Below are 12,885 nucleotides of genomic sequence, written 5' to 3' on the forward strand. Positions count from 1 at the left end.
GTTGAACTTGACTCAATTGCTGCAATTTCGGAGTGGCCTATCCTGCTCCCTAAGATGTCCTCAGTTGGCTAATCTTCCAAATTTTATGGCCTTTCCTGCTCCTTACTTTCTTCCTCAACACTTATTGTTCCTCCTCCTCCTGAAACTGATAGGAGGGCTATGGTGCTAGGATATGGGACACAACTGCAGCAATTATGCTGTTTTTACACTGTTGAGAGCTATAAATTTTATGAATCCTAGAGCTCTGATTTTGCTTCACACTGCAGTGGATTGTTGCTCTAGGTACAGGGTGAAGTTAGTTTCTGGGGTCAATTACTTACTCAGTTCCATGGGAACTGACACTGTCTGATTCTGTGTAGAATCCTATTGCAAATATCTGGTCATAGGGCTAATTAACTTCTAATATGTTGGACTGCACCTTGTTTCACAGTGCAATAGAGTACTGTAGCACCTTGTTTTGCCAATGTGTATTTGGTTGACACCACTTTTTATGACATTTGCCTGACAAGTTGTCTGCTGCTAAGAAAAGACAGCTGTCATCATCGAGATGAAGGAATATACAATAAGTATTCATAACTGTATTGGTGGCATGGGTTTTAAGAAACGTGCTCCTCATGCCATTAAAGAAATCAGTAAATCTGCAGTGAAGGAAGTGGGTACTGTTCGTATTGGTACTCATTTGAGTGAGGCAGTTTGGGCTAAAGTCGTAAGGAATGTTCCATATCGCATTTGTGCGCGTTCATCTAGAAAGTGCAATGATGAGGATTCCTTGAACAAACTTTACACTTTGGTAACCTAGGTTCGTGTCACATCCAACTAAGGTCTGCAAACAGTTAAAATGGATGAAAATTAAATTGTGAATGCTTTCTTTAAAAAAAGATGGCAGGCTTGCTGAACATAATCCATTACGGTCTCCATTGATTAAATACACCACCAGAATTTACTTGGTTACAGCACTTGAAGTTGGGAAAGCTGTTTGTAACACTTGCTCTGAAACATCTTCGAGTAACAACCTTGATACTCAGCTGTCCATGATTAGCTCTATCTTGATTTGTGAAAAGTGAATTTTATTTTTAGAAGTGCAAGCTTTAATTACTTTGGACTTTGCAAATGTCTGCAGTTAAGTTTCTTCTGCATTTTTCTTGCATTGTTAGGATTGATGCTTTTATTGCCTTTTTGCAGATTAATTCTTTTGTCATGCAAAGATATATGTCCTTTCAGCATGGGCTGTTGGAATGGCAGCTTAACACTGGTGTACTTTCTCTCACCTGGTACAGATAGAAGCTGTCTTGCTGCCAGAAGCTAATGTGTTCTCAGTGTTAACCTTATAAAGCAGAACCTAATCCACTAAAGACTTAAAATTTTTACTTATTACTTTGACAGACCTTTTTCAAATGGCTAGTTGCAACGCAGTTTTCGTCAGTAACTTTTCAATGAGTTGTGAAAAATGTTAGTTTGATATTGCTGTACTTGCTGACGTTCCTAGATTAAAAATAATGAAATTAATATTTTGTGAAATGCTATAGAAATTCAGACCCAAGTGTGTTTTTTTGTTCTAGGCCCAAGACAAGAGAAAGGCCCTTGAGGAGACAAAAGCATATACCACCCAGTCCCTTGCGAGTGTTGCTTACCAGATAAATGCTTTGGCCAACAATGTGCTCCAGTTGCTGGATATTCAAGCCTCTCAGCTCCGGAGAATGGAATCTTCCATTAATCATATCTCTCAGGTAACTAAATTTGTCCATGAGAGAGGAATACAATTGTACAAACCTTTTTGAAAACCAGCAGATACTAATGTTTCTTGAAGTATTATGTTTTACTTCTTTTTTTGACCTTTTTGGCATCACTACAACTGGCTACAATAATTATTCATTACAACACAACCTTTATCATATTTAATAGTGCATGTAACCAGATTGAAAGTAATTGCTGTCTGCTTTTTGGAGTTGAGAAAACAATTTTCTGCTTTGGAATTAATTCTAATAAATTTGGATGCTGTAGTTTAAGCGGTCTAGTAATTACCAATGCTTTAATATTTACACTACTTCAGCAATTTTATACCAATGGCGTTATACTACGATGTAATTTGTGATTTATTTTTAATGGACTGCCTTTATTTACTCTTCGAATTTCATTTTACCATTCATGTGCTGCGTTGTTTTGGATTCCTGAAAATATTAATTTAACCCTTGTAAACTGTTGGATGCAGATAATTATGCCTTTTGATCTCTTCCTGATGGTAGTTGGAAACAGATTTGTTAAATTTGAAACAGTTTATACTTTTTCCTGCACAGATTTTGTAAAATTACTAGAATAATCTAAAATTTATTTATGCAATTTAAAGTTTAAATATTAAAATGCTGCTTTCCCTGAATTTCAATATCCAATGGTACTGTCTGACACTAGGGTCTCCTTTTTTTGTATTTTGAAATAAGTCTGGAAAATTCCAGTGTTTATCTTTTTTATTGAATCATTTCTGTTGAAAATGCATGTGGTTTCAGTCCCAGTGGCAACAGAATTAGGCTCTACAGTACATCCATCAAATTTTAACTAGTTTGTAACACAAATGTAGACTTGTATGTGAAGAATGGTTACATAGATGAGGCCGTGGACAACTGGCACAGGTAAAACCAGCAAGCATCAATGTGTCTTGAAAGCAAAAGGTAGTGCTGTCTGCAGGTTTTAAAAGTCAACCTGTTTCACTGTGAGGAGAATCTGTTTGTGTAGGCCTTTGTTTCTTGATTGCTGACCTGTTACTTAGTGATCAGGTTATCTGCTTGGCAGGCAACAGATAATGTCCTGCAGGATTGTTCTTGCTGCTGCTGTCGAGTGAAAGCTGTTGTTTTTTGCTTTCTTCATAGCCTTGTAGCATTTAAAGTTGGTGAACTTTCATGGAGCTTTGCTATTCCTCGCTCCTGTTAAGACTAACTTGGTAGATTGTGAAGGGCTAGGGTATTAGAGCTGATGTCTAGAGTAACTGGATTAGCTACATTTTGATAAGCCTGAATCACTACATTGTACATGGCTGTAATGTTTAGACTTCAGTTCCTCATGTCAATTCATGTTACCGTTCTATAATCTTGTTTAATTTCCATGCCAATGTTTGGCAATCATAGTCTGTGGAATCATGGTCCAATGATTATGGAATTAAGCAAGTAATCTTAATTCTGTGTTATGGCAAATTATGAAATAGAATTTGTTAACAAAGTCATATTTACAAGAAATTACAAAGATCAAATGGCTGAATAAAAACAAAAACTAAGTCCGAGCTTCTTTCACTCATTTCCCTTCAGTTAAGGCATTGTGGCACTTGGAATGCCATGTGAATTGACCTCGTAAACTGCGAAGTTACGCAAAAAATTGCTACATGTGAATGATTTGGATGAGTATTGAATATGTAGAGAATAAATGTTAAAATGTACTCCAGTGTCCTACTTTCTGCAAGGAATGCTGTGACAATTTTACAAACTCTTGCATACCTTGTATGTGAATTAATTCTTTTTCAAAATAATGTGCCTTATTTGTGTTCTGTGAATAAACTTAATTTTGCCATGCTTCCCTCCTTTTTTGAAGGAGTTAGAACCTGGACCTCCCAATGATCTGCATTGTGCTATAAAAGAATTTTTGAGCAATTTGTACTGGACATGTGCTCTCTGGTGAAATATGTGAAGTGCTGGAGAAACTCTGCAGGTCTGGCAGTCTCTGTGGGGAGAGAAAGAATTAGTGAACATTGAGTTGAGCCTGAACATTTTGAAACTGAAGGGCACTATTTTTGCTGTAAAATACAGAGGGGATGGAAAGGAAGAGGAGCAGTTTCAACTGATAAGTGTCCAGGGCAAAAGGCAAAGGGAGTGGTAGAAGAGAGGAGCGTGGGAGTTACTGGTAGATACTAATAGCAGAAAATAGGTCACCTCTACTGAGAGCAAGCTCTCTCGCACCACCAATCCCCCCTTCTCCTTTTCCTCCCTACCTGTTTTTCCCCCTCCACCTCCTTCCCAACTTCCCCTTACACTCTCTAACATTTTTGTAGAAGGTAGTTTTTAAAGAAATAAACTGCTAAAATAACTAATTTTTGTGGTCCTTTTCAGTCCATTGTTGGAAATGGAGGCGAGTTCATGCATAGCACAGAACTTATGGCCTAGGCACATATGATTGTGAATAGGGCAAGGTGATGAATTTCAGGGCCTGGTGCAGAAAATGACCAGGAAGTTCTGTACTATTTTTAGCTGGAGCTACCTATCTTAATCTTTTCAGATTAAATTTATGTTCCAGTGATCTTTGCTCAACTAATAGAAATTGCTTTATTATTTACCCCTTTTTTTGAAATATCAAGTTTGCAAGCCTCCTCCGTCTTCATGCTTAATTTTCATGCGATATTTGTGCCTTGAAACCAGTCTTGTATCTTGGGTACTAGAACTGTAATATTTCTGTTATTGGTATAGAAAAAGGCTATTTAAGCGCATCAGTGACCATCTAACAAATACCCATTTAGCTCTACATTATCAGAACCTGCTTCTTACCACATGGTGGATACAGAAAGTGTAGTGTTGCAATTTTGGCATCAAGACGCTTGGGTGTCTTGAGCAAATGCTAGTATTGTGATTTGTTACGGACTGGAGATCCACAGACTCTGGCTGATCCTCTTGGACGCCCAAATCCATATGCCAGCATGGCAATTTGCAGAGTTTGAATTCAATAAATTAATAAATCTCTCACCAGCCACACTATTGGTTAGTATGGAACTAAAATTTAGTTTCTTTTTTATTTTTGAAAGAAACCCTTCTGGTTCACAGTACTGTAGAAAATTTAAATCTGTTTGTTTTCTTACCCTGGTCTGATTTTAGCATATGATTGCAGACCCACAACAGTATAGTTGGCTCTTAATTTTATTTGCTGTTTCATTTCTGTCAAACTGCTGGGGAAAATTTGTAAACTTCAAAAGTGAGATAATGAGAACTCAGGCATCATGTTCCTGTTAGAGTAAAGGCTAAGGCTGGTTAGAGGACGGACCAATGGATGAATACCGGTGTTCTCCTCCAGAATAAGGAGGAGGCATATGTCAGGTAAAGACAGCTGGGATCAAGCGAATTTCTTGAAGAGTATAACGTGTGTAGTGGCATTCTCAAGAGGGCAATTGAGGGCAAAAAGGGATTTGACATGCCTTTTCTGAGGATTAAGGATAATCCAGAGAGATTCTACAAATACATTAAGAACAAAAGAGATAACGAGGGAGAGAATAGAGCCCTGTTAAAGATCAGTTAGGTTGTCTGTGGAAGTGAGAGATTCTAAACAAATATTTTGCGTCAGTTTTCACTGTGGAGAAAGACATGGAGGTGAAGGAACTCGGGGAAATAAATATTGCTGTATTGAATACAGTCCACATTTGAGAAGAGATGCTAGAGCTTTTTTAAAAATAAACAAAGCTGGATAAATCTCTGGTACCTGGTCGTCATGTTTTCCAGGACTTTGTGGGAAGTTAGGGAAGAAATTGCACAACCCCTAACAGATGTATTACCTAAAGCCACAGGTGAGGTGCTGAAGGACTGGACAGTGGCTAATGTTGTGCCATTCATAGACTGTAAGGAGAGACCTGGGAAATATAGACCGTTGAATCTGATGTCCGTAGTAGGTAAGTTGTTGAGGGGGGGTTTTGAGAGGATTTGCATGCATTTGGAGAGGCAAGGACAGATTAGGGATAGTTGGCATGGTTTTGGGCATGTGAAATCATGTCTCTCAAACCTGATTGGATTTTTTTTGAGAATGTAACCAAGAAGATAGGTAAGGACGGAGCGGTAGATGTTGTCTACGTGGAGTTTGCTAAAGTCTTTGACAAGGTTCCACATGATAGACTGATTAGTAAAGTTAGTCAAGTCACATGACACTAGGTTGTAGCCCAACAGGTTTGTTTGAAATCTCCAGCTTTTGGAGCACTGTTCCTTCGTCAGGTGAAAGTCAGATGTTGGACTATAACCTGGTGTTGCTTGACTTCTGACTTTGTCCACCTCAGTCCAACACTGGCACCACCACATCATAGTAAAGTTAGATCACATGGGATTCAGGGAGAACTTGCCAACTGATACAAACTTGGCTTGCTGGTAGGAGACCGTGATGGTGGAGCATTGTTCTTTCAGACTGGAGGCCTGTGACCAGCACTATTTAGCAGGGATTGGTGCTGGGTCCACTGTTTGTCACTTATATAAACAATTTGGATGAGAATTTAGGAAACATGGTTAGTAAGTTTTTGTAGATGATACCAAAATTGGTAGTATAATGGAGATTGAAGGTTATGAAAGATTACAAAGGGATCTTGATCAATTGGGCCAGTGGGCTGAGGAGTGGCAGATAGAATTTAATATGAATAAATGTCAGGTGTTAAGTGCAGGTCTTGTACAGTTAATAGTAGGGCCCTGGGTAGTGTTGCTAAACAGGCTTATGGGTTTGGGTACGTAGTTCTTTGTCTACCTGTGATGCAACTTTGAGTGGTTAAGAAGGCATTTAGCATGCACGTCTTCTTTGCTCACTCCTTTTTGAGTATAGGAGTTCAGATTTCATGTTGAAGTTGTACACTGTGCTGGTGAGGCCTGTTTTTGTGTAGTATGTACAGTTCTGGTTGCCCTGCTAAAAGAAGGATAATATTAAATTGGACAGGGTTCAGAAAAGAATTATAAGCATGTTACCAGGACTGGAGGGTTTGAGTTTGAAGGAGAGGCTGGGACTTTTTTCACTGGATCACAGGTTAAGGGGTGACCTTGGAGGTTTATAAAATCATGAGGAGCCTAGATAAGTTGAATAGAGAAGGTCCTTTCTGTAGGATAAGGGAGTTCAAAACTAGAAGACTACAGGTGTTTTTAAATGCAAAGATCTGTAGCTTGACCAGAACATCATAATCCTACTAGCAGACAAAAGACCCATGACTGTCATTATGAACAAACCAGACTATGTTAAAGAGAGATAGTAGGAACTGCAGATGCTGGAGAATCCGAGACAACAAGGCTTCCTCTCCTCTATCCCTCTTCTATCCGCCTCCCCCTCTCTCCCTATTTATTTCAGAACCCCCTTCCCCTCCCCCTTTTCTGATGAGGGGTCTAGGCCCGAAACGTCAGCCTTTCTGCTCCTATGATGCTGCTTGGCCTGCTGTGTTCATCCAGCCCTGCACCTTCTTGTTTATGTTAAGAAAGCACAGGCATTGCTTGCAGATACAACTACTTGCCAACAGGTGGCAATTGACCCAACACTGCAGCTAGGTAATAGGATCACCCAGACACTGAAGAGACTAAAGGATGCAGGGCAGATAACAAAGATGGACTAAATGAGAATGAAACCAGAAGGCACAAGCACCCCCTGCTGCTGTGGACTTCCTAAAGTACACAAAGCAGACACTGTCTCTCTTCTCTCTTCCTCCACCACCACCAAACAAAGCTGCATTATGACACTATATAAGCGGGCCAGGGACACACTGCAACACTGCAGAGCTATGCAGGAAAAAGGAAAAGCACCTACACAAGATCCTCACTATAAACGGATATCCCCGCAACTTCATCCGCAGATGCCTGCTAAACAGCCAACAACAGTATGCCCTAACACTGGCCACATCAAGAACATATCGAAACTGACAACAAGACGCCGGAGACCACTAGGAATCATGGTAGCCCACTGCCACTCTACAGCAAACACTTACGAGGATTAAAGACCCCATTCCCACGACATGCAGAACCAACATGGTTTACAAAATACCATGCAGTGACTGTAGCAAACATTGTCGGACAGACAGGAAGGAAACTAGCCATTGAAATATATGAACGTCAGCAAGCAGCAAAATGGCATGACTAACTGTCCTTAATATTGGTACACTTAGATAATGGAGGCCATCAATTTAACTGGGGCAAGGTAACCATAGTAGCCCAAGCCAAGCATAGACATGCATAGGAATTCCTAGAGGCATGGTTCTCCACCCATGATGCAATCAACAAACTGAATTGGACCCTATATACAAACCCATACAGATCAAAACTGGAAACGACAGTACTCTCAAACACTGACGAGACACTTATAAGTTCTAAGTGGAGTAGAATAACATTGCTTCATTGAGAGCTCCACTGATTGTCACCATGCTAGGGGACATGTCTGAATGAGAACAAGCCAGCTTGATGAGCAAGTCAACAACCTCCAGAAGGCATAGGTTTAAGGTACAAGGAGAAAGATTTTGAGGGATTTGAGGGACAACATTTCCATGTAGCTGGTTCATATGTAGAATAAACTGCCAGAGGAAGCATTAGATGCGGGTACTTTTACAACATTTTACAAGTATTTGGACAGGCATATGAACAAAGGTTTAGAGGGACATGGGCAAAATGTAGGCATGTGGAACTCGTTTAGTTTGGGAAAGTTGGTTGGCATTGGACGAGTTGGACCGAAGGGTCTGTTTCCATGCTGTATGACTGAGTTGAGAATGTTTCACCACCACTACCTTCTGAAAGACAATTGGAGATGAACAATAAAAGCTGGCCTAGCCAGTGACGCTCATTTCATGAATGTTCAGAAAGAAAATTGTCACCTAGCTCATCTCTTTAATCCATGCACTTTTTATTCCTCAAATGTAAAGTTAAATTATACTGGTCTTCTGCAAATCCATTCTGAATATCTTTGACTCAGTGTTTTTATTTTTGGAAAAGCGTTCACAACCCTTTTGAGAGCACCTCGGCCTGGGTGCCCTGACGTTGTGGAGAGTCAGTATGACTAATTTATGTGCAGTAACTTTTGACTGTACTAACTAGAAGTGTGGCTTTGGTATGAGATCATCAGATTTTGTTTAGAAGTGCTTGCTGCTAGATAAGAGGTGTTAAGTACTGGCAATAAGAAGGTAAAGAATGGTCAGCTAGAAAAGAATACACTCAATTTTACTTTCTGGAGGAGCTGTGTTTGCTGTCCTTGATGAACGTGACTGGACTTATTTTTTTTGAAGACCTACTAGTGAACTTCATGAATGGTCGGTGAAATTGTAAAAACCGAAGTATTTCAGTGACTTTTGAACTTCAGATTAATGCATGACATAGCATAGATTTTATATTTGCTCAGTCTTTTATGTAATACTTGATTTAGTTCTCAACCTTTTAACTTTCAAATACAAGATTTCACCGATGTACTACTGTGAATTTATTATTTCTGTCCTGTTGCTGTGACTCCTGCTGGGGAATGATTTTCGTAGTAGCCCTCTGGTACCTTGTCTAAATGGCCATTCTTCATTTCTCAGTCAGGCAGTTGATGGTGGATTGACTGAACCTGATCCTGTCGTCACATTTAATTTTCAGCAGTGATTTCTGAATATTGGTAAGGAGTAACTTGGTTACCTTGCTCACTTCAAAACTTGGTATAACATCAAGCAAATAAGTAATCTTCTAATTTGATCTAGGAAATGTTGAACTAAAAAGTAGATTGGAATGTCTCTGGTATTTAATATTTCGTGAAATGTTGAATGATGCTGCTTGCACTGTGCTGAACTTTACTAAATTTGTTTACAAAGTTCAGGAAGTTTAATTTTTTAAACAGTAAGTTGCTAAATTTTAAGGAAAGCTTCCATTTTTTGCTTTCTTTGCCAATAAAATTGTGATTGATGCAAGTTCTCCTCTTTGCCTCTTCCATGCATAAATTACTTACTATATGCTTCCTTTCTGATCCCATTATCTTCTACTTTCCCAGGAAAAGACTTGAACTGTAGTCCAGGAAATACCGATTGAACTACTTCTTTCCATCAGCAGGCAAGCAAAAACCTGATGACCAAAAATATTACACTAATTGATTTTTGTAGTGCACAACTGTAACTTGTGACTTGAGACTTTTTAACCTATGGTGTAGGATAGCATATCTTAAGCAGTAAATCTCTTTCAATTATTCCAGTGTGATTTCCAAATTGAGTGCCTTTTAAACTTAGTATGTGCCTTGTCTACAGTGAAATGGTAAACAGAATGCCATACCTAATGTGAGTTTTAGGAGCCAGGAAATGTTTTATGTTGTATTGCTGGTTCTAGCGTTCCGGTATAGTTGTCGTCAAATCATTTGGATGTGGTGGTGTGAATTGGTTTCCAACTCTGCAGGGGTTATTTAATGCAGCAAGATTTTGAAAGCGCGTTACATTTCTTTCAAGGGAAGACTTTTTATAAAAATCTCTTGAGATATCCAACTCTTTTATAGTGGGGGTGGATGGGGAGAATATCTGAAGGGAAAAATTATTGACAAAATACTATTTGGCTGGTGTTTTGAACATCCCAAGGTTGCCAAAGTTCAACATTTTTGGCTCACTGCAAAGATAAAATTTTTAATGTGTTTTGAACTGACTAATATCGCTACTATATTTTTACTTCAATGTGGATTTTTAAATGTTGGATCAACTGGTTCTGGATATTTATTCCAGCAGCAATTTGTAACCAAGATGCAGGATGCTTACTTTGAAACCAGTCTGAATGGAGTAGGAGAGCAGTTGTGTTCACTTGTGACTTCGTATCATTGTACCCCCTGAATCTCATAGGTAATGGTGTTTAGTTCTATGAAGCAGACTGTTTCTAGATCACTGTAGCTTTTAATTTTACTTAATTTTTTAGTGAAATAGTAGGAGTTGCTAAGCATTGTTTGTTTGTTTTCTTTTGAGACTGCCTGGCAATACCATGTGCCATTAACAAATCTAAATGTTGTGGTTAAATTGTGCCAGAGCCTCACTATATGATGGGTGTATTGCCAATATACGTGAGGAAGTATTTGCAAAGACCATCCTACACCACCGCCAACGGACAACTTAATGTGTAGAACTTGTGTGAATTTTGCCTTTCCTGAATTGGCTCTACAGCAGCTGACTTTGGACTGCAAACCTACTATCTCTTGCAAATGGAAGGATACCAATCCAATCAACCACAAGGGTATAATTTTTAATCTGAGAATTGCAACTATTGTTGACCTGAAGCGTGAATGATCGGTGAACCTGACTCATGTACGCTGTTGGCCACTAACACTGCTGCTGTATTGTAATTTGGTGAACATTGCCATTACTATGCAGATGTGTGCAAATTGCCATGAGCCAGTGTTAAATGTTGTGGAGGGTACTGTATTGAGCACTGTTCAGTGGTTGAAATCTTTTAAGAGTACTACGTGTGCTACATCTGAACTTGTGCATCCTTTTGCTACTTCCCATTTGAGTTGGTAAATGTGCAGTTACGGGAGTGTAATGAAACTGTGCCTAGTTACCCACCAATGTACAATATATGGGTATAACCTATAACACCACTGAAGTCAGTGTAAAGTTTGGATGTGTGTGTTTATAAGTTCACAAGGCCTTTGCTGCAGACCTAATTACCATTGGAGTAAAGACTAGCGTTAAGACCAAGTGCAAATGGGGACCTGGCTGATGCAGGTGTAAGATAATGCAGTTATGCTATTACTGATGCTGAGCTACAGGATAAAAACAGCCGAAGATGTTTGTTCATAAAGGTGGTTTTGTTGAGGTGGAAAGTCATGCTATATTGCGTGTAATCTTCATCTAGTTGAATTGTCGAAGTTAAATAGCAGTGGTGAGACCTGATTTAAGGAGAATTTGACTGCATTTAAAAATGAAGTGAAAAGTGAAATGCTTTGTTATAGCTTTGTTTTCTGAAGCAGTGTTCAGAGGTGGAAGGTGGCGTTGGCACTGTTGGATTTGAAGTTTGAAGTTGAACAGGATGCAAAAGTCCACTTGTATTGTTCTGTGCACATGTAGAAATAGTTTAACCATGGCATTGATTCTAGTGATTGAAGTTCATGTGCTATTGGGACTTAAATTGGGCTGTCAAACTTCATTCCACCAGAACTCTCTTTAAGGCTGGAGGATCTGAGAACTGAATGTTGTAGACCTGTGAAAGGAGGCAGGGCTGAGGGCAAGAATGGGGAGTGGATTTATGGGGTGTAGATTGGAGATTTTGTTAGCAGTTTTGAACTGCATGCAAGGTCAAGCATTTTTCCTGAAGCATGAACTAGGCCAACAGGAAGTCATGTAGACCACGTCCAGAGTTTAAAACAAGTTGGGATTTAAAGCTGCCTTGCAGCTGTTCACTCTGTGGGAACTTCATGGTAATAGTTGTGTCTCAACTTTCCATCCCAAATTCTGACTCACTTCTGGGAAGTTCCATGCTGAATGCTTTCTATGCTGTCATTCTTGTGTATTCATCTTAAACGTTTTTCTTATTCTACTTTATTACTTTGACCCCAAATGTAATCTTTTATAAGAAATGTGCCAAACCTCATATGTTGTGGATTACGTGCAACGTTCTCTCTGATCTGCGTGTCGCCAGCAAGGCCAGTACTTCCCTATTCCTATTGGCCTTTGAATTCAAGGACTTGACCACTTCAGAGAGCAGAAAGTGTTGGAAAACTTCCATTCTGCCAGCGCCTGTGGAGGAATTCACGCCATTCTTGCTCAAGAAGAGTGAAAGGGATAAACCAGGAAACTACAGGGCAGTCAAACCTCAGTGGTGTGGAAACTATTAAAGCAATTCTGAGGGATGCAGTTGGAGAGGTAGTGATTTAAATCCAGAGTAGTTAGATGGTTTTAAGGGGTATCATTGTGACAATTTGAATTTTTCAGAGATGTAACCAGATGTGTGAATTGGGCAATGCATTCCATGTCGTCTACTTGGAATTCAGCAAGGCTTTTAGGGTCTCACATGGGAGACTGTTAACAAAGGTAAGAGTACATGGGATCTGAGGAAATTTGGCGAATTGGCTGAGTAGCCAGGAAGCAAAGGGATGATGGTCAAGGTGTGTTTTAGTGCCTGGAAGCCTGTGTCTTGTGGAGATCTGCAGATATTAGTGTTGGGGCCCTTGCTATTCTTGGTTTTGTACACAAACAAGTTAGACTTGAAAATA

General features: G+C 39.4%; 1 protein-coding gene across 13 annotated transcripts in view; it reads left to right on the forward strand.

Annotated features, from left to right (window-relative positions):
• The window catches only part of abi1a (abl-interactor 1a), a 104,604-nt gene that overhangs the window by 36,257 nt on the left and 55,462 nt on the right, over window positions 1-12,885 (forward strand). For all 13 annotated transcript variants that reach the window (XM_020531233.2, XM_048611620.1, XM_048611578.1 and 10 more), the window contains exon 2: window positions 1,560-1,727. In XM_020531233.2, coding sequence (XP_020386822.1) covers window positions 1,560-1,727 — 168 coding nt within the window. The remainder of the gene's footprint in view (window positions 1-1,559; window positions 1,728-12,885) is intronic.

The sequence above is a fragment of the Rhincodon typus genome, chromosome 2 (assembly GCF_021869965.1).
Source record: "Rhincodon typus isolate 14 chromosome 2, sRhiTyp1.1, whole genome shotgun sequence".
In the NCBI taxonomy this organism is placed as follows: Eukaryota; Metazoa; Chordata; class Chondrichthyes; order Orectolobiformes; family Rhincodontidae; genus Rhincodon; species Rhincodon typus.